The 18,199-nt window shown below is 56.5% G+C and overlaps 1 protein-coding gene across 5 annotated transcripts in view; it reads left to right on the top strand.

The window, feature by feature from the left end:
- The window catches only part of CCDC136 (coiled-coil domain containing 136), a 35,899-nt gene that overhangs the window by 15,051 nt on the left and 2,649 nt on the right, over nucleotides 1-18,199 (top strand). For all 5 annotated transcript variants that reach the window (XM_074942756.1, XM_074942753.1, XM_074942755.1 and 2 more), the window contains 4 exons: nucleotides 14,956-15,282; nucleotides 17,119-17,236; nucleotides 17,694-17,955; nucleotides 18,047-18,190. In XM_074942756.1, coding sequence (XP_074798857.1) covers nucleotides 14,956-15,282; nucleotides 17,119-17,236; nucleotides 17,694-17,955; nucleotides 18,047-18,190 — 851 coding nt within the window. The remainder of the gene's footprint in view (nucleotides 1-14,955; nucleotides 15,283-17,118; nucleotides 17,237-17,693; nucleotides 17,956-18,046; nucleotides 18,191-18,199) is intronic.

Genomic DNA, 18,199 nt, shown 5'->3' with positions numbered 1-18,199 from the left:
GCATCTGGTGCTGGGCACTGCCAGTGACAGGACCCTGGGCTCGCGGGGTGTTCGTTGGCTCTCATCCAGTCCGGCTGTTCCTATGTTCCACGCAAGGACAAATATGCGGGGTGCAGGACCCCCCAAACTCCTCAAACAATTGGTGACATGGTATTTGGGGGACCTGCTTGGTCACTCACTGGCACCTTTATATTCTGATCCGTTTGACCCTCACACCCCAGACGTGTCCCGTGCTCCTCTGGCGGCTGGGAAAATCGATTTGGGCTCAGCTTCCCTGCCAGCGTGTGGCGAGGTTACCGGGTCCCCTCTGCTGTGATTTCTAGCCCCGACTCCGTTACTTAGAGCTGTGTGTGTACACGCGTGCACAATGGAGCTGTAAATAGCACCTGCCCTGGCTGGTACGTACGTGTTCACACTCGCACGTGAGCACACACTCACACGTGTCTGCTACCGGGCAGGCGGAGAGCCTTTTCGTAGTTCTGCGGTCCCAGGCCTGAGGAAATGGACAGCCAGGAAGAGCCTTACTGTTGTGGGACCAGCCAGAGCACAGGGGGTTTGGAGCCTGTCTGATTTAAAATCCTAGTGAGCTAGGCCCCTCCTGGCCTGGATGCCACTGGCCTAGTGGGTCCCCTCGGCCCGTCCCTCGGCCAGTGCGGAATTATTCTCTCCGGTGTATGCTCCCTCGGCCTCCCCCGAGGCATCGCTCAGCCCAGCCAGATGTGGTCAGAGCTTTTTCTCGTGGGACCGCCTGGTCTCCCAGCCCCCTGTGCTCTGTCCCTGTCTGTCCTTGCTGGATGCAGCGCTGGGGCGATCCCCTTTGTGGGATTGAAAAACCAAGTGAAAAGCGAGGGACGGCACGTTCTTGTGCGGGACATTTCAGGGGAACACCAGCTCCCGTAGCAGGGTGGGTACGTGTCTGCCGCCCTCAAGGAGACCACACAGTTCTCGTGAGCTTCCATGTCATGTTTGAAATGCTCCTTCTGTTCCGTTTTAACGCCTTTCAGTACATCCGAAAATATGGAGCAGTCGCGCTAAGGGACAAATCAAGAACATAAGAATGGCCATGGTGGGTCAGACCAGTGGTCCATCTAGCCCAGTCTCCTGTCTGCCGACAGTGACCAGTGCCAGGTGCCCCAGAGAGAATGAACCCAACAGGGCAATTATTGAGTGATCCACGTTTCCATCTGTTGCCCAGTCCCAGCTTCCAGTGAACAGAGGCTTAGGAACACCCAGAGCGTGGGGTTGCATCCCTGCCCATCCTGGCTAATGGCCATTGACAGACCTGTCCTCCAGGAACTCATCTGGTTCTTTTTGAACCCAGTTATCCTTTTGGCCTTTGCAACATCCCCTGGCAAGGAGTTCCACAGGTTGACTGGGCATTGTGTGAAGAAATACTTCCTTAGGTGTGTTTTAAACCAGCTGCCGTTAATTTCATTGGGTGAGCCCTGATTCGTGTGTTATGTGAAGGGGTAAATAGCACTTCCCTACTCACTTTCTCCACCCCAATCGTGATTTCATAGCCCTGTGGCAAGGCGCCGCCCCGCACCGCAGCGGGCTCAGCGCTCCCCCCTCTGGCGGTGGGGGCTGGGAGGAAGTCAGCCCCTCTCCGGACGGTGTTTACTCTCCTGCTGGACAGGGGGGAGGCATATTTCCCAGGCAGGCCCACGCAGTGCCCCTCCACTAACTGAAGGGAAAAAAGAAACGAGTTCCACTACAAACCAAAGGTGAAGAACGCTCCCACTCTCCTTTGGAGTGGGGGTGGCAAAGGATGCAGGCAGCCCTTAATTGGTCTCGGGGTCCCTAATTGACCTGAGGTGACCCCTTCTCAGCTTGTAGGGAAAAGGACCTTAATCATTCTAGGGCTAATACTCCTGCCTTCCAGCTGTCCGGCCTGACTTCGTCACGGCCTCTGTCACGTCCCCCTCCATGGTCTCTTTCCCAAGCCAAACAGCTCCAGTCTTTTTAATCTCTCGTCACATGCAAGCTGCTCCAGACCCCTACTGATTTGTGTGGCCCTCGCTGTACTCTGTCCAATTCCAATGGATCTTCTCTGCGATGGGGCAACCAGGGCTGCACGCAGTATTCAAGCTGTGGGCGTACCATGGATTTATACAGTGGCATTACGGTATTTTCTGTGTTATCTGTCCCTTTCCTAATGGTTCCTAACACTCTGTTCGCTTTTCTGACTGCCGCTGCCCATTGAGTGGATGTTTTCTGAGAACTATCCACAGTGACTCCAAGATCTCTCTCTCGAGTGCTAACAGCTAACTTAGACCCTCTCGTTCTGTATAGTCAGGGTTATGTTTTCCAATGTGCATCACTTTGCATTTATCAACAAGTTAATTTTATCTGCCATTTCCTTGCCCAGTCACCCAGGTCTCTGAGATCCCGTTGGAACTTTTCGCAGTCAGCTTTGAACGTAACTAATTGGGGATGGTACTATGAAATCAGGCGTGAGTGGTCACTTTCCACAGCACTGCCTCCCCAGAGCAACTCAAACCTTCTCAGCCTGCAAAGCTTCTGCTGGTGAAGTGCTGGTCTCCCACCAGAGCTAAGCACCGTACAGAAATCACACATCTCCTCTGTGCTCTCCCAGGTGGAATCAGAACTGCTCAGGTGTGTCTCATAGGCCCTATACTGCTAGCAACTGACAGGGATTCTTCTTTAGCTCCCCGTAGGTGGGGCTTTTGGAGCAGTTATTCCCACTGCTTCCAGGAGGACCCCTGTGTGCCGAAGCCCTGCCTGGGTGTAGAATCGTTACAACCGTAACCAAAAAGCTTTTCTGCTCAGAATAGCCCCCTCCCTACTCTGACACCTCCCCCGGGCCCTGTGAGGCAGAGATTCGTAGAGCATAAGTAAGGCTAAGATTTTGTCAGGGACATTTTTCGTAAAAGTCACGGACAGGTCACAGACAAAAAAGAAAAATTAACAGAAACCGTGACCTGTCTGTGACGTTTGCTAAAAACATCAGTGATAAAATGGGGATCTGTGGGTGCCCACACCATCTGCAGCAGCTGGGGGCTCTGGGGTACCCCTGCCACCCGCAGCTCCGGGGGTCCCCCCACTGCCTGTGGGGGCTGGGAGCTGGGGGTGCTCCCACCTCCAGTGTCAGCCAGGAGCTGTGGGGTACCCCCGTTGCCCACAGCTCCAGGGGCCTGCGGTGGCCATGAGCTCGGGGTTCCCCTGTGGCGGCCAGGAGCTCGGGGGTTCCCCGCCACCCGCAGCAGCTTGGAGCTCCGGGAGCACCAAGGCGGTGGGGTACCCTGCAGCTCCCTGCTCCCACGAGCAGCGGGGGACCCTGGAGCTCCTGACCATCGCAGGCTGAAGTCACGGAGGTCGCTGGAAGTCATGGATTCCGTGACTTCCGCAAACCCCGTAACTAAATCATAGCCTTAATCATAAGGACATAGGGAGCACTGTGATGATCTGCTCTGATCTCCTGTGAAACCCTGGCCAGAGGACTCCCCTGAATTAATTCCTGTTTGAAAGAAGGAAGATCTTTCGGAAAAACATGCAATCTGGATACAGAAATGGTCAGTGATGAAGAATCAACCACGACCCTGGTGAATTGGTCCAAAGGTCAATTACCCTCATTGTTAAAAATGACACTTTCTTCCCAGCCCGAGTTTGCCTAGGTCAACTTCCAGCCGCTGCAGCTTGTTCGACCTTTGTCTGCTTGACAGAAAAGCCTCTGTTATCAGATTCTGCCCCCATGTGGGTACTTATGGACCGTGATCAAGTCACCCCGTTGCTTTGGATAGATGGAGCTCCCTGAGGCTGTCACTGTAAGGCTGCTTTTCTGATCCCTTCATCCTTCTTGTGGCTCTTAGAATCATAGACTATCCGGGCTGGAAGGGACCTCAGGAGGTCATCTCGTCCGACCCCCTGCTCAAAGCAGGACCAATCCCCAATTTTTGCCCCAGATCCCTAAATGGCCCCCTTGAGGAGTGAACTCACAACCCTGGGTTTAGCAGGCCAATGCTCAAACCACTGACCTATCCCTCCCCGCCCCTTCTCTGGCCCCGCTCCAATTTACCAACATCCTTCTTGAAGGGCGGGCTCCAGAACCAGACACCGAATCCCAGCCGCGGTCGCCCCAGTGCCCAAGACAGAGATAACAGAACCTCCCTTCTACTCCTGCTTACGTAGCCAGGCATCGCATTAGCCCTTTTGGCCACAGCGTGTTCAGCTGATTGTCTCCGTGACCCCCCCAGTCTTTTTCAGAGCCTCCACTTCCCAGGATAGAATTGCCCTGTCTCAGAGCCCCTGGGTCAGGGCTTTGCCCCCAGCTTTGGAACAGTCTCTAGGAGGAGCCCTTCTACGGGGTCTCGCTCTTTCTCCAGCGATGGCCACGCAGCCTCCCCGCCTCCTAGACTGAAGCTATGGGGTTCCAGCCCTTCTGTTTCGCACCGGGAACTCAGTTCAGCCAGTCCCACGGAGACAGCCCATTGGGAGGGACTTGGTCACTCCGCAGGGATTACTGGACTTCTGGGGCATGGGCTTCCAGTGTCTGGGCCATTGGGCTTGCCATTGTCTTCTCGGACCCTCCATTGACATGAGGTCAGCCTCGGCCAGTCCTTTTTAATGACCCATCCAGCTCAGACAGCTGGGGGACATGCACGCCTATGTCTTCCAGCCTGCCCTGAGAGCAAACAGTCCCTTTCCCCACACTGGGTAACCATGCAGCATATATGGGAAACTGAGGCATGCGTAGGGGTTTCCGGGGGTTAGTTGAGTGCTCTGGGCTGACAGCGCTGCCTAATGGCAATGCTCGGGTGTGCCATATCACGGTGAGAGTCCAAAGGCCCCTTTGCCGAGTGACTATAGTTCAGGGGGTAGAGTCGCCTAGTGGTGGGGGAAGGTAGGGGAATCCGGGTCCACCCTACTCCACAGGGTTCCGATCCGGAGCCCTTCGAAACAGTGGATCCTGCCACAGGGTTCAGGTCCCGACACCCTCACGTGCATTCCCTGTGTCACTTCCTACCCTCATTCCCGTCCCTCTGGTGGTGTCTTGGGGTGGGATGTGGGGTCCCTCTCGTGTTCCCTCTGATTAGTCTCCAGAGTCTCCTCTGCTGGCCACAGCAGGTCGTCCCCTTCGGTTCCCGCGGTCAAATGGCTTCCCGCGGCTAGGAGGCGTGACCCTGGTGGCTTGGAGCCCAGTGGCTTCCTGGCTGCTCTGCTCCTTGGTGAGCTTCAACTGAGCTGACCTGCTCCCTTTTTAATGCTCCCTCCACAGGAGCATGGCCTCTTGGGCCCAGAGCAGTTCGTTAACCCTTGCCTCTCCTGTGTGCGGTTGGTACAACCCGTCACAAAGGGTCATAAAAATACAACAGACAATTCCCATTTGGTCCCACCCCTGTCCTGTAAGTCCGGCCTGTCTTGTTTATTCCTCGATGCATGACTTTACATTTGGCCGTATTAAAACGCATATTGTTTGCTTGTGCCCAGCTTACCAAGCGATCCAGATCGCGCTGAATCAGTGACCTCTCCTCGTATTCATTTCCCACTGCCCCAGGCTTTGTGTCACCTGCAAACTGCACCAGGTTTCTTCCAGGGCATTGATAAAAATGCAAAATGGCCCAGAACCGATCCCTGCGGGACCCCACTAGACACGCACCCGCATTGACAGTTATGTTTTCAGACCTAGCAGTGAGCCGGCTTCTAATCCATTGAACGTGTGCCGGGTGAATTTTATGTCACTGTTATATCTTAATCAAAAAGGCCCGAGATACCAAGTCACGTGCCTTACAGAGGTCTAAGGACCTGACAACACTATTGCCTTGTGTAACGCTGCCTGCAGTCACTCAGCAGTGAGTCCCAATCTCAGGGTGAAGAAACGACGAGGAGTCTGGTAGCACCGTAGAGACGTAACGATGCAGCCTTTGGCGGGACCCAACGGCGAGTACCAATGCAGGACGAATTGCTTAGAGCAGGGCAGTCACAGCCCAAGGCTGGGGTTCCTTTGCACGCCCAGGCAAACCAAACCAGCCAGACAGAGAAGACTTTGGTTTTACCCCACTGGCTGACCACAAGTCACATAAGCAATTCCCTTAGACACTCCAGTTTCCCAGTATCATCACCAGGGCCACTGGTTATGGGGACAAATGGTTATGAAAACCAATACCCCAGTAAAAGAAAAACGGTTCTCTCGATCCCAAAGGACCAAGCCCCAGACCCAGGTCGACATACAAATCAGATCTTACCCACAAATCACACTGTTGCCAATCCTGTGACGGGTTGGATCACAGAAACCCCCTTGGGAACTGCCAGCTGATGTGCCAAGACTACTTCTGCTTGTGCTTTCCTGCCCTGTCAGCTTAGGACTTCAGTGCCCTGCCTGGTTTGAGCCAGACCTGCTAGCCTGCTGCAAACCCAGACCCAGGTCTGCACCATGTCCCCTAACAGATGTAGGCTTAATTGAAACCAGCTTAGGAAGTGTTCCTGTCCTTGACACTCAGATGCCCAACTCCCAATGGGGTCCAAACCCTAAATAAATCTGTTTTACCCTTTATAAAGCTTATACAGGGTAAACTCATAGATTGTTCACCCTCTATAACACTGATAGAGAGATATGCACAGCTGTCCCCCCCCACCAGTATTAATACGTACTCTGGGTTAATTAATAAGTAAAAAGTGATTTTATTAAATACAGAAAGTAGGATTTAAGTGGTTCCAAGTAGTAATAGAACAAAGTGAATTACCAAACAAAATAAAATAAAACATGCAAGTCTAAGTCTAGTACAGTAATAAAAACTGAATACAGATAAAATCTTACCCTTAGAGATGTTTCAATAAGTTTCTTTCACAGACCAGACACCTTTCTAGTCTGGACGCAATCCTTTCCCCTGGTACAGACCTTGTTCCAGCTCAGGTGGTAGCTAGGGGATTTCTCATGATGGCTGCTCACTTTGTCACCCACTTATATATCTTTTGCATAAGGCGGGAATCCTTTGTCCCTCTTGTCTCCCACCCCTCCTTCTCAGCGGAAAAGCACCAGGTTAAAGATGGAGTCCAGTTCAGGTGACATGATCACATGTCACTGTAAGACTTAATTACTCACTTGCCGGCACACAGGTATACAGGAAGACTTACAAGTAAAACAGATTTCAGAGTAGCAGCCGTGTTAGTCTGTATCCGCAAAAAGAACAGGAGTACTTGTGGCACCTTAGAGACTAACAAATTTATTTGAGCATAAGCTTTTGTGGGCTAAAACCCACTTCATCGGATGCATGCAGTGGAAAATACAGTAGGAAGATATATATATACACAGAGAACATGAAACAATGGGTGTTACCATACACACTATAACGAGAGTGATTAATTAAGGTGAGCTATTACCATCAGGAGAGAAAAAAAACCTTTTGTAGTGATAATCAAGATGGGCCATTTCCAGCAGTTGACAAGAACGTGTGAGGAACAGTGTGTGTGGGGGAAATAAACATGAGGAAATAGTTTTACTTTGTGTAATGACCCATCCACTCCCAGTCTTTATTCAAGCCTAATTTAGTGGTGTCCAGTTTGCAAATACATTCCAATTCAGCAGTCTCTCGTTGGAGTCTGTTTTTGAAGTCTTTTTGTTGAAGTATTGCCACTTTTAGGTCTGTAATCGAGTGACCAAAGAGATTGAAGTGTTCTCCGACTGGTTTATGAATGTTATAATTCTTGACATCTGATTTGTGTCCATTTATTCTTTTACATAGAGACTGTCCAGTTTGACCGACGTACATGGCAGAGGGGCATTGCTGGCACATGATGGCATATATCACATTGGTTGATGTGCAGGTGAACAAGCCTCTGATAGTGTGGCTGATGTGATTAGGCCCTATGGTGGTGTCCCCTGAATAGATATGTGGACACAGTTGGCAACGGGCTTTGTTGCAAGGATAGGTTCCTGGGTTAGTGGTTCTGTTGTGTGGTGTGTGGTTGCTGGTGAGTATTTGCTTCAGGTTGGGGGGCTGTCTGTAGGCAAGGACTGGCCTGTCTCCCAAGATTTGTGAGAGTGAGGGATCGTCCTTCAGGATAGGTTGTAGATCCTTGATGATGCGTTGGAGAGGTTTTAGTTGGGGGCTGAAGGTGACGGCTAGTGGTGTTCTGTTATTTTCTTTGTTGGGCCTCTCCTGGAGTAGGTGACTTCTGGGAACTCTTCAGGCTCTGTCAATCTGTTTCTTCACTTCCGCAGGTGGGTATTGTAGTTGTAAGAACGCTTGATAGAGATCTTGTAGGTGTTTGTCTCTGTCTGAGGGGTTGGAGCAAATGCGGTTGTATCGCAGAGCTTGGCTGTAGACGATGGATCGTGTGGTGTGGTCAGGGTGAAAGCTGGAGGCATGTAGATAAGTATAGCGGTCAGTAGGTTTCCGGTACAGCGTAGTGTTTATGTGACCATCGCTTATTAGCACTGTAGTGTCCAGGAAGTGGATCTCTTGTGTGGACTGGACCAGGCTGAGGTTGAAGGTGGGATGGAAATTGTTGAAATCATGGTGGAATTCCTCAAGGGCTTCTTTGCCATGGGTCCAGATGATGATGTCATCAATGTAGCGCAAGTAGAATAGGGGCATTAGGGGACGAGAGCTGAGGAAGCGTTGTTCTAAGTCAGCCATAAAAATGTTGGCATACTTTGCGGCCATGCGGGTACTTAAAGGTGATTTAAAGGTATACATTTGTCCCCAAATGTGAAATAGTTATGGGTGAGGACAAAGTCACAAAGTCCTGGTTAATGGGAGCCATTAAGATTCCAAACCACCATTAATGGCCCACACTTTGCATAACTACAATAGGACCTCAGAGTTATATTTCATATTTCTAGTTTCACATACAAGAGTGATACATTTATACAAATAGGATGACCACACTCAGTAGATTATAAGCTTTGTAATGATACCTTACAAGAGACCTTTTGCATGAAGCCTATTCCAGTTACATTATATTCACACTCATTAGCATATTTTTATAAAATCATATAGAGTGCAACGTCACACCCCAGGAAAAGAAAAAGGTTCTCCCCATCCCAAAGGACCAAGCCCCAGACCCAGGTCAATATACAAATCAGATCTTACCCACAAATCACACTGTTGCCAGTCCTTTAGAATCTAAAATGTAAAGGTTTATTCATAAAAAGAAAGAAATATAGATGGGAGCTAAAATTGGTTAAAGTTCATTTCGTAGCAGAGGTCAGAAGCAGGATTGAAGACAAGATGGAGGAGATGCAGCTGCCTTTTATAGTCTCTTGCCATGTGGAAGGACACCCCTCCGTTCTTACTGTGGAAATCACAGCAGCAAGATGGAGCCTGGAGTCACATGGGCAAGTCACATGTCCATGCATGACAGTTCTTTACAGGCGGACGCCATTGTTTACATGTTAGTTTGAACATTTGCAGGAAAGCTCAGATGTGGACTGCCGTCTCCTAAAGTCCATTGTCAGTTAAGTGTTTCTTGTTTGAGCACTTACTGAGAATAGTCCCTTCTCAAGAAGCTGACCAAATGCTTCCCTGAGGCTACTTAGAATCAAGCACATTGAGATACAAGTACATAGCCAATGTTCATCACTTCAGCCACAACAACGATACACCCAGACAGACAGCATAATCCTACCCAGCCAATCCTAACCTCTCCATAGACACCTCACACGACAACCTCTGTACCATATTTGCTGCAAATATATAACAGTGGCTGCAGCAATGACCTATATGGTCACAGGTCATGTCAATAACATCACAAAAGACTAACAGATTTATTTGGGCATAAGCTTTCATGGGTAAAAAACCCCACTGAAGAAGTGGGTTTTTTACCCACAAAATCTTATGCCCAAATAAATCTGTTAGTCTTTAAGGTCCCACCGGACTCGTTTTTGTGGACACAGACTAACACGGCTACCCCTCTGATACTTAGCAACCTCAGGGCAGACTCTTAGGAACTGGGGCACAAACCCCAAACTGGCTGAGAGTTCTGTACTTCAGTTTCACCAACCAATTATCAAGTGTAAACTCCACAGCCTTACCGTGGAGTCACAGACAATCCCCTTGGGTGCTCTGAACTGTCTCGCCACCCAGGGGAGCCTGCCTTTGTGAGAGATGGTCCCTTGCACCAAGAATCACAGCAATATTCAGGTTACTGCCAGTCCCAAAGGACAAGTCACTTGCCCGAGGTCAATTGCACCTTAAATCTCACACCAAAGACAATGCTTGTTGCCAATCTTATAATAAACTAGCAAAAGATGGGAAAAGGAAACCAGAGAGTTATGTACCAGGTTAAAGCAGGTAACCATAGATACACAAATGAGTTCCAGTCTTAAGTTTCCACAAAGTACTAGACGTTTCTGTAATAAGCAAACTCTGCATGTCCTTCAGGGTTAACCCAGGCTAAGCACTGGTGATCTCTTGTTTATTCCTACAAACACCTTCCCCCCGAGTCCAAGCATCATAGAGATACACACCAGGTCCTTTTGGCTTGGGATTTTTATCCCCTTCCTGCCACATGCTCTGAGCTGCAAACTCAGCTGATGGGAGGAGTCCACTTGCCTGACTCTTCTCCACTGGGAGGAGAGCAGAACCTCTTGCTGATGGTGTGTAGGGAAATTCCTGTCCCACAATAGTCTGTCTGGTATCCATGGACCTTTCCTGCTGGGCAGGGTGTGACACCTTCTGCTGGAGATCAGCCCTTCCCACGAGTTAATGTCTCTCTTCTGGCTGGTGATTTACAGTCACAGAGACTCACAACACAACTGCTCACATATTACCATACAATACAGGACATAGATGTTACAGGTGGGGTTAATGTCGGCAGCAACTCACAACCGGCCATCAAGGTTAAACACAACACATTCTTTCAATTCTAATACTGAGCTTGTCAGTGTCCAGCTGAGACAAGGGGACCATGGCATGAGCTGGCATCTGGCCTGCCAGCATCCCGTCTCTATCAACCAAACTTGTCATCTGAACACACTCAGGCTTTGATGATCTAAGCAAGCTCCTGCCTCCCGTCCTCGGGGCCTGCCAGTGACAATGCTCTGGTGCCCTGGGTGGGGAGCCAGGACCCAAACCCTATAGGCTTCCAGGGATCAAACCTGCCCCAGGTCACACCAAGAGCCAGCAGGTTGTGTGTGTCCTACAGCTGGCCCCATGCAGCATGGGGCACAGGGCACTTGCTGGTTTGAACTAGAGTAAATGATGGATTCTCTGTAACTTGAAGCTTATGAATGAAGATTTGGGGAGCTCAGTATCTCAGCCCAGGGGAGCCCAGTAAGGAGCAGGGGTTGAGGGGCTGACTAGATGGTCCCTGCTGTCCTGAGAGTCCATGAGAAGCTGCGTGGGGCACCAGCCAGGGCCTGTAGCCCAAGGAGGCAGTGCTATGTTGGGGCTTGTAGCCCATGGGGGCAGTGCCATGCTGGGGCTTGTAGCCCAAGGAAGTGGTGCCACGCTGGGGCTTGTAGCCCACGGGGGCCATGCTACGCTGGGGCTTGTAGCCCATGGGAGCCATGCCATACTGGGGCCCAAAGCCCATGGGGGCCGTGCCACGCTGTAGCTTGTAGCCCACGGGGGCCATGCTGCACTGTGGCCCGTAGCCCATGGGGGCCGTGCTACGCTGGGACTTGTAGCCCACGGGGGCCATGCCGTACTGGGGCCCGTAGCCCATGGGGGCCGTGCTATGCTGGGGATTGTAGCCCGTGGGGGCCGTGCCGTACTGGGGCTTGTAGCCCACGGGGGCCGTGCCGTACTGGGGCTTGTAGGCCCTGAGGGCCGTGCTACGCTGGGGCTTGTAGCCCACAGAGGCCGTGGTACGCTGGGGCTTGTAGCCCATGGGGGCTGTGCCACGCTGTGGCTTGTAGCCCACGGGGGCCATGCTGCACTGCGGCCCATAGCCCATGGGGGCCGTGCTATGCTGGGGCTTGTAGCCCACGGGGGCCGTGCCGTACTGGGGCTTGTAGCCCACGGGGGCCGTGCCACATTGGGGCTTGTAGCCCACGGGGGCCGTGCCACGCTGGGGCTTGTAGCCCACGGGGGCCGTGCCACGCTGGGGCCCATAGGGGGGTGTCGCCCTGGGCCCTGGGGGCACCAGGCAGGGGGTGCACTGGTGGGGCAGAGGAGAAGGCCCCGGCCCTGCCGGTCCCTGGGCCTGGCCCTGCCAGCAGGGGGCGCGAGCCGCAGGCCGGGCCGGAGCAGCTGGAACCGCGCGGGGTCGCCCGGGCTGCGCGCAGGGGCCAGCCCGGCCTGGAGCCAGGGGAGGCAGCCATGGAGCTCACGCCCTCCACCTCCGTGGGCAGTGAGTGCCACCGGCCCGGGGACCCTCTGGCAACCGCCCCCCGGCAACCGGCCCGGGGACCCCCCAGCAATGCCCCCTGGCAACCGGCCTGGGGACCCCCCAGCAACTGCCCCCCAGCAACCGGCCCGGGGACCCCCCAGCAACCACCCCCTGGCAACCAGCCTGGGGACCCCCTGGCAACTGGCCCCCAGCAACTGGCCCGGGGACCCCCCGGCAACCGCAACCTTGGGACTCCCTGGCAACCGCCCCCCCCAGCAACCGGCCTGGGGACCCCTCAACAACCGTCCCCCGGCAACTGCCCCCTGGAAACCGCCCCTGGGGACCCCTCAACAACCACCCTCTGGGGACCCGCTGGCAACCGCCCCTTGGCAACCACCACCTAGGGACCCCCCCCAGCAACCGCCCCCCGGCAACTGCCCCCCAGAACCCCTCGGCAACCACCCCCTGGGGACCCCCCCAACAACTGCCCCCTGGCAATCTCACTGGCAACCACCCCCTGGGACCCTCCCCGGAAATTGCCCCCCAGGGGACCCCCTAGGCCCTGGAGATCACCCTGGCAACTGCCCCCAGGGGCCCTCCCAGCCACCCCCCAGGAGCTCCCGCGGCAACTGCCCCTTGAGGATCTCCCCTGGCAACCTCCCCCAGGGCACCCTGGCAACTACCCCCCAGAGACGCCCCAGCAACTGCACCAGGGATACCCCACCCCCGGCAACCATGCCCCAGAGACCCCCCCAGTCGAACTGCCCCCTGGGAACCTCTGCCTGCCAATCAACCCCAGGGGTCCCCCACACCCAGAAACCACCTCCCTGGAACCCTCCAGCAACCACCCTTCAGGGATCCCCAGCCAGAAATCACCCTTTGGGAACCCCTGCCCGACAGCTGGCCCACGGGGACCCCCCACCTGGCAACTGCCCCCTGGGGACTCCCCGCCCAGCAACCACCCCCAAGGATCCCCCACTCGGCAAACGCCCTCTAGGGGTCCCCCAGCAGCCGCCCCCAAGGGATCTCGCTGGCAACTGCCCCCTAGGGATCCCCTGCCAGCAGCCACTTCCCAGGGAGCGCCACCAGCAATCCCCGCCCCAGGTCCTCCCCACCTGAGACCCATCCCCCTGGGTCCCCTCCGCCTGGCAACCATTCCCCAGGGGGCTCCTGCCCAGCAAATGCCCACCAGAAACCCCTTGCATGGCAGCCACCTTCTGGGCACCACTCCCCAGCAACTGCCCCCCATGGAGTCCCCACCTGGCAACCGCCTTGGGGACTCACTGCCCAGCAACTGGCCTCCCCCACCCTGGGTACCCCCTGGTAATTGCACAGCAACCACCCCTTGGGGACCACCGCACCCAGAAACCAGCCCCCCCTTAGGACCTACCCCCCAGGGACCCCCTGCCTGGCAACCGCCCAGCAACCAACCCACAGGTACCTGCCTCCCAGGGACCACCCACCCAGAAACTGCCTCTCAGGGAGCCCCCGTCCCCCCGGTCCAGTAATCATCAGGCAACTACCCCTCCTGGGGACCTTCCCACCCCAGCAACTACTTTCCTGGCACTCTCCTGCCTAGCAAGCCCTGCCCCGGGAATCCCCCCGTGAGACAAGCCTCCCTGACAACCCTTGCTCAGGGACCCCCACCTGGCATCCTCACCCAGGGTCTCCATCCCCCAGCTCCTCCCCCCAGGGACCACTCACTCAGGGGACTGTAACCCCAAGGTCAGCCTTCCAGGGGGTACTCCCTGCCCCCACCCAGCCGCACTCCAACTTCCCCCAGTCACCCCTGCTCCCAAGGGATCTGCCTTGCACCCGCCAGGAGTCGCCCCTCCCAACCACCCCCTCCCCCCCAAACTGTCATCCCCAGCACCCATCATGGCTCTCTTCACCCCTACACACCCCCTCCCCCAACTCCCAAATGCATACCCCACGGTTCCCTCACCACTATCATGCCATGGGTCCCCCTGCTCCACACTCCCAGCTCTTTGCCTCCACAGCCTGCCTGGCCTATATCCACCCCCCCTGCAGCTCCCCCAGGGGCTCCCCTACTGCCTCCCCAACCCCACTGTCCCCAGGGCCCCCATCCCCAGCTTGTGGTCCTCATTCCACCCACTTCCCTCCCCCTGCGCCCACCCAGTGGGTGCTCTCCAGGCACCGCTCCTCCCTGCTTGTCCGTTCCTGGCCTGGTGGTCGGAGCAGGCCCCAGCGGGGGGCAGGTGGGTTGGCCAGGGATTAGGCTCCTGGGGCAGGACCAGGAGCCAGCCCAGAGGTGGTGCTGGCGCAGGCCAGCAGAAGGTCCTGTGGCAGCCAGCAGATGGGCTGGGAGGCAAAGCTGTTTGGCATTGTTGCAGGTGGGGGCCAGGCACCCTCAGGTGGGAGGTGTCTCTTGGGGGGCCTGGCTGTTCTGTGGGACTGGGTGGGGTGCGCCATTCGCCTTTTTTCATCCTGCCTCCCCGGATCCACTGCCCAGAGATTCAATTGGCTATGTGGTTATACCTTACTTCCTGTCCCAAAGTGCCACGTCCTGCCCCAGAGGTGGCTGCATTTCAGTGGTGGGTGAAGTGATCCTAGTGCATGCAGGCTGGCGGGTGCTTTGGGATCATTCTGGCTCTCGAACGCCTCCCTCACTGCAGTCCCCTGGCCAGAAGGCACTGGACAGGTGACGGGGCAGTAATGGTTCTCTGGCGCCAGGCTCTCACCCCGCCTCTCCCCCCACAGCTCAGATGCGCACGCTGAAGGATGAGTTCAGCTCCCTGCAGGATATGAAGGAGTCGGAGCTGGAGCAGGTGGAGCGAGAGCTGCAGGAGGCCAACGAAGAGATCCACGGCCTGCGGCTGGAGGCGGAGGAGGTGGCTGCCATCCACGAGAACGAGATCGCTGCCCTGCAGGAGCAGCTGTGCCGGCTGCAGGCCGAGCTGCAGCGCTTCCAGCGGGTCCGCGAGGAGTACGAGACGGAGATCACCACCCTGCGCGCCGAGATCACGATGAAGGCCAGCGGCCAGGCCCGGGCCGAGGGCCCCGCTGACAAGCTGGCTGTGCTCCAAGGTATTGCCACTGGGATCCCCACTCAGCTGTGGGGACTGGGGTGGGGGTGGGCTCAACAGGGGATGCTCTCCCCTGGCAGTAAGTGCTGGTCCCAGTGAGGCACTAGGGGGCACTGTGCTGGAGGAAGTGGGGGGCTCAGCAGGGGGCGCTCTCCCCGGCAGTCAGTGCTGACCCCAATACCCGAGCGTGGCGCTAGGGGGCTGTCACGGGTGCCCAGGCTTGGGGCTCTGTCACCGCTCTCAGGGGGGGCCCAACAGGACCCTGGGGGCAGTGTGACACCCCTCAGGGCATGCTCTCACCAGGGCAATCCCCCTTGGGTACAGCGTCTCCTGGGTCTGACATCGGAGCGTTCAGCCCCCCCATCCATGCTCCCCACAGTGAGTCCACCTGGCTGGGATGCGTGGGGAAGCCTCACACACCCCCAATGGGGCCATGCACCCCAACTCTGCAGCCAGCAGTGACTCCCAGCCAGTGTGTGACACAGGAGGTTTATTAGTGGTCGGGAACACAGTGTAGAACAGAGTTTGTTAGCACAGAAAGCAGGAAGTTACAGCAAAGTCCAGCTTGCGGGGACCAGAGCCCTGGGCTCTCCCCTTGAGTCCCAAACCTGGAGACTGACTAGCCTCCAACAGCCCACCCTCAGTCACGCCCCATTGCCCCTCCTCCTTCCTTTGTCTCTTTCCCAGCAAGCCAGGCACCTGGCCTCCACCTCTCTTTGTTCTCCAACACCTGCAGAGGATGGGCCCTGGCCATGTCTGTGCGCAGGCAGCCATCTGGCAGTCACACCTGCCTCCTAGGGGTCTGTGCAACAATCACACACCCTTGTCCCACCACCTAGCCCTAGATATTTGTGCAACACATAGGGGAAACTGAGGCACTCTGTAGTCATACAAAACATTAAGAAAATTCCCACTTTGTCCCGGGGCACTGTGCTGTAGGGAGCTGGGTAGGGCAGCACTAGGGGGTGCTGTGCTGCAGCGGGTGGGGTGGGTAGTCCAGAATGGGGCAGGCTCCTGTCTGTCAGCACGGTGCTGGGGGTGTCGTGCGCAGCCCCTGTGTCCTCCCCTTGTCTGCACCCAGATGGATTCTGCTCCCAGCGGTTGGTTCCCAGCTGTGCCGCGTGGGTGGGAACTGGTAGCAGGGAGGTGGTGGTGGGTAGGAACCCCCAGCCCCAGGGCTGAGCCAGGCGCAGCCCCAGACTGGTGGCATTGGAATGGAATGGGTGCTTGGAAAGCAGCCCCAGGGAGCTGTGGAGGTGGTGGTCATGGGGGGCACTGTGGTGTGTGGGTCTCCTGTGAGGCAGAGGCTGGGGGGAGGGTGTGACGATGTGACGCAGCAGGGAGAGGGGAGTGTTGACCTGGGAATGTGCCCTGGGAATGGGAGACCTGAGAGCCTGTTACCTGAGCCAGGAGGGGGAGGAGGAGGTAACACCTCTGCCCAGGAATGTGGACGGAGGCTGCAGCAGGGAACCTGCTGGGGGGGGTTAGTTTCAGTTTGGGGCTGGGTGGAGGAACGCAGGGAACCCCAGGGCTGGGGTCTAAGCTCCCTGCTCCCCCAGAAGGACTTGACTGAGGGGTCCTGGGTGTACCCACAAGCTCTGTTTTGGACTGTTTTCCTGTTGTCCAATAAACCTTCTGTTTTACTTGCTGGCTGAGAGTCTCAGTGGATCCCAGGAAGAGGGGTGCAGGGCCGGGACTCCCCCACACTCCATGACAACGTGGGGGTGTGGGTCTCCTGTGAGGCGGGGGCTGTAGGGGGCAGTGTGGGGGTGAAGGTCTCCTGTGAGGTGGCGGCCCTGTTGCGGGCTGTGCCCCATTGCAGCCTGTGTGTTTCCAGAGGAGTTGCTGTCCCTGCGGGAGCAGTACCGGGACCTGACAGAGGAGTACCAGACCCTGCAAGAGAGCAACAAGATCATGGTGCACCATCTGGAGAACCTGGAAGCCCAGAAGTACAGGTAAGGAGGCTGGAAGGGTCAATAGGGTGGCGCAGGCCGGGGAGCCCAGCCTCAGACCCCAGGCGGCAGCTGGGCTCAGGACCTGCTTCCTGTCCCCTCTGGCAGCTGGGGCTTGAACCAGAATCTTCAGGGGATCTGTGAGCAGGTGGGCAGGCCCCTGGCTGGGTCGTCGGAGCTGAGCTGGGGCAGGGCTGTGCTGGGCTGGACTGGTTAGTTCTGAACTGGGCTGGGCCAGGCCACCTCCCGCTGGCTGGGCTGTTGGAGCGGAGCTGGGCTGGGCTGAGCTGGGCCAGGCCACCTCTCGCTGGCTGGGCTAGGCTGGGCTGGGCCAGTCGGGGCTGTGCTGGGCCAGGAGCCTTCTGCCCTTGGCTGGGCCAGGCGCCTCCTCCCCATGGGGGCCGGGTGGGCCAGGAGCGGCTCTGCAGTCTCTGCCCGGGGCCGCGGGCTCCCGTTGCAGATCCAGGAGCAGGTCAGAAGAGTCTCACAAGTCGACGGACTCGGAAGTGATCCATGCCCCGGTGTGCCGGACCCTCTCTCCCCGGCGCGCCAGCCCCCGCCTGAGCGGCAGCGTCTCCTTCAAAATGGTGGACAACACGAGAACCATCAGCGCCCCCAGCCGCAAGGAGCCCCTGAGCCAGGACGAGGAGGACGACTCCGAGCTGAGCCTGCGCTTCAAGCTGCAGAGCGAGGAGGAGAAGGTGCAGCTGGCCCAGAGCAAGGTACCCATCCTGGCCCTGCCCGGGCGGGGGCTGTAGGGCAGGGGGAGGGGCTCCCCAGGGGCTGCTCATGCCCCTCTCCCTGCCCCTGCAGTGTGACAACATGCAGACCGAGCTGCGGGAGCTGCAGCGGCAGTACCAGGCCATCCAGCAGGAGCGCCAGCAGCTGCAGGAGGAGCTGAGGCTGTGCCGGGCGGAAATCCAGAGACTCAACGGCACCGTCCCCGCTGACGGGCGGGTAGGTGTG

This window comes from Natator depressus, chromosome 1, assembly GCF_965152275.1.
Source record: "Natator depressus isolate rNatDep1 chromosome 1, rNatDep2.hap1, whole genome shotgun sequence".
NCBI classification, from domain to species: Eukaryota; Metazoa; Chordata; order Testudines; family Cheloniidae; genus Natator; species Natator depressus.
The sequence above is the reverse complement of the archived record's forward strand: the minus strand, read 5'-3'. Positions and strand labels throughout refer to the sequence as shown.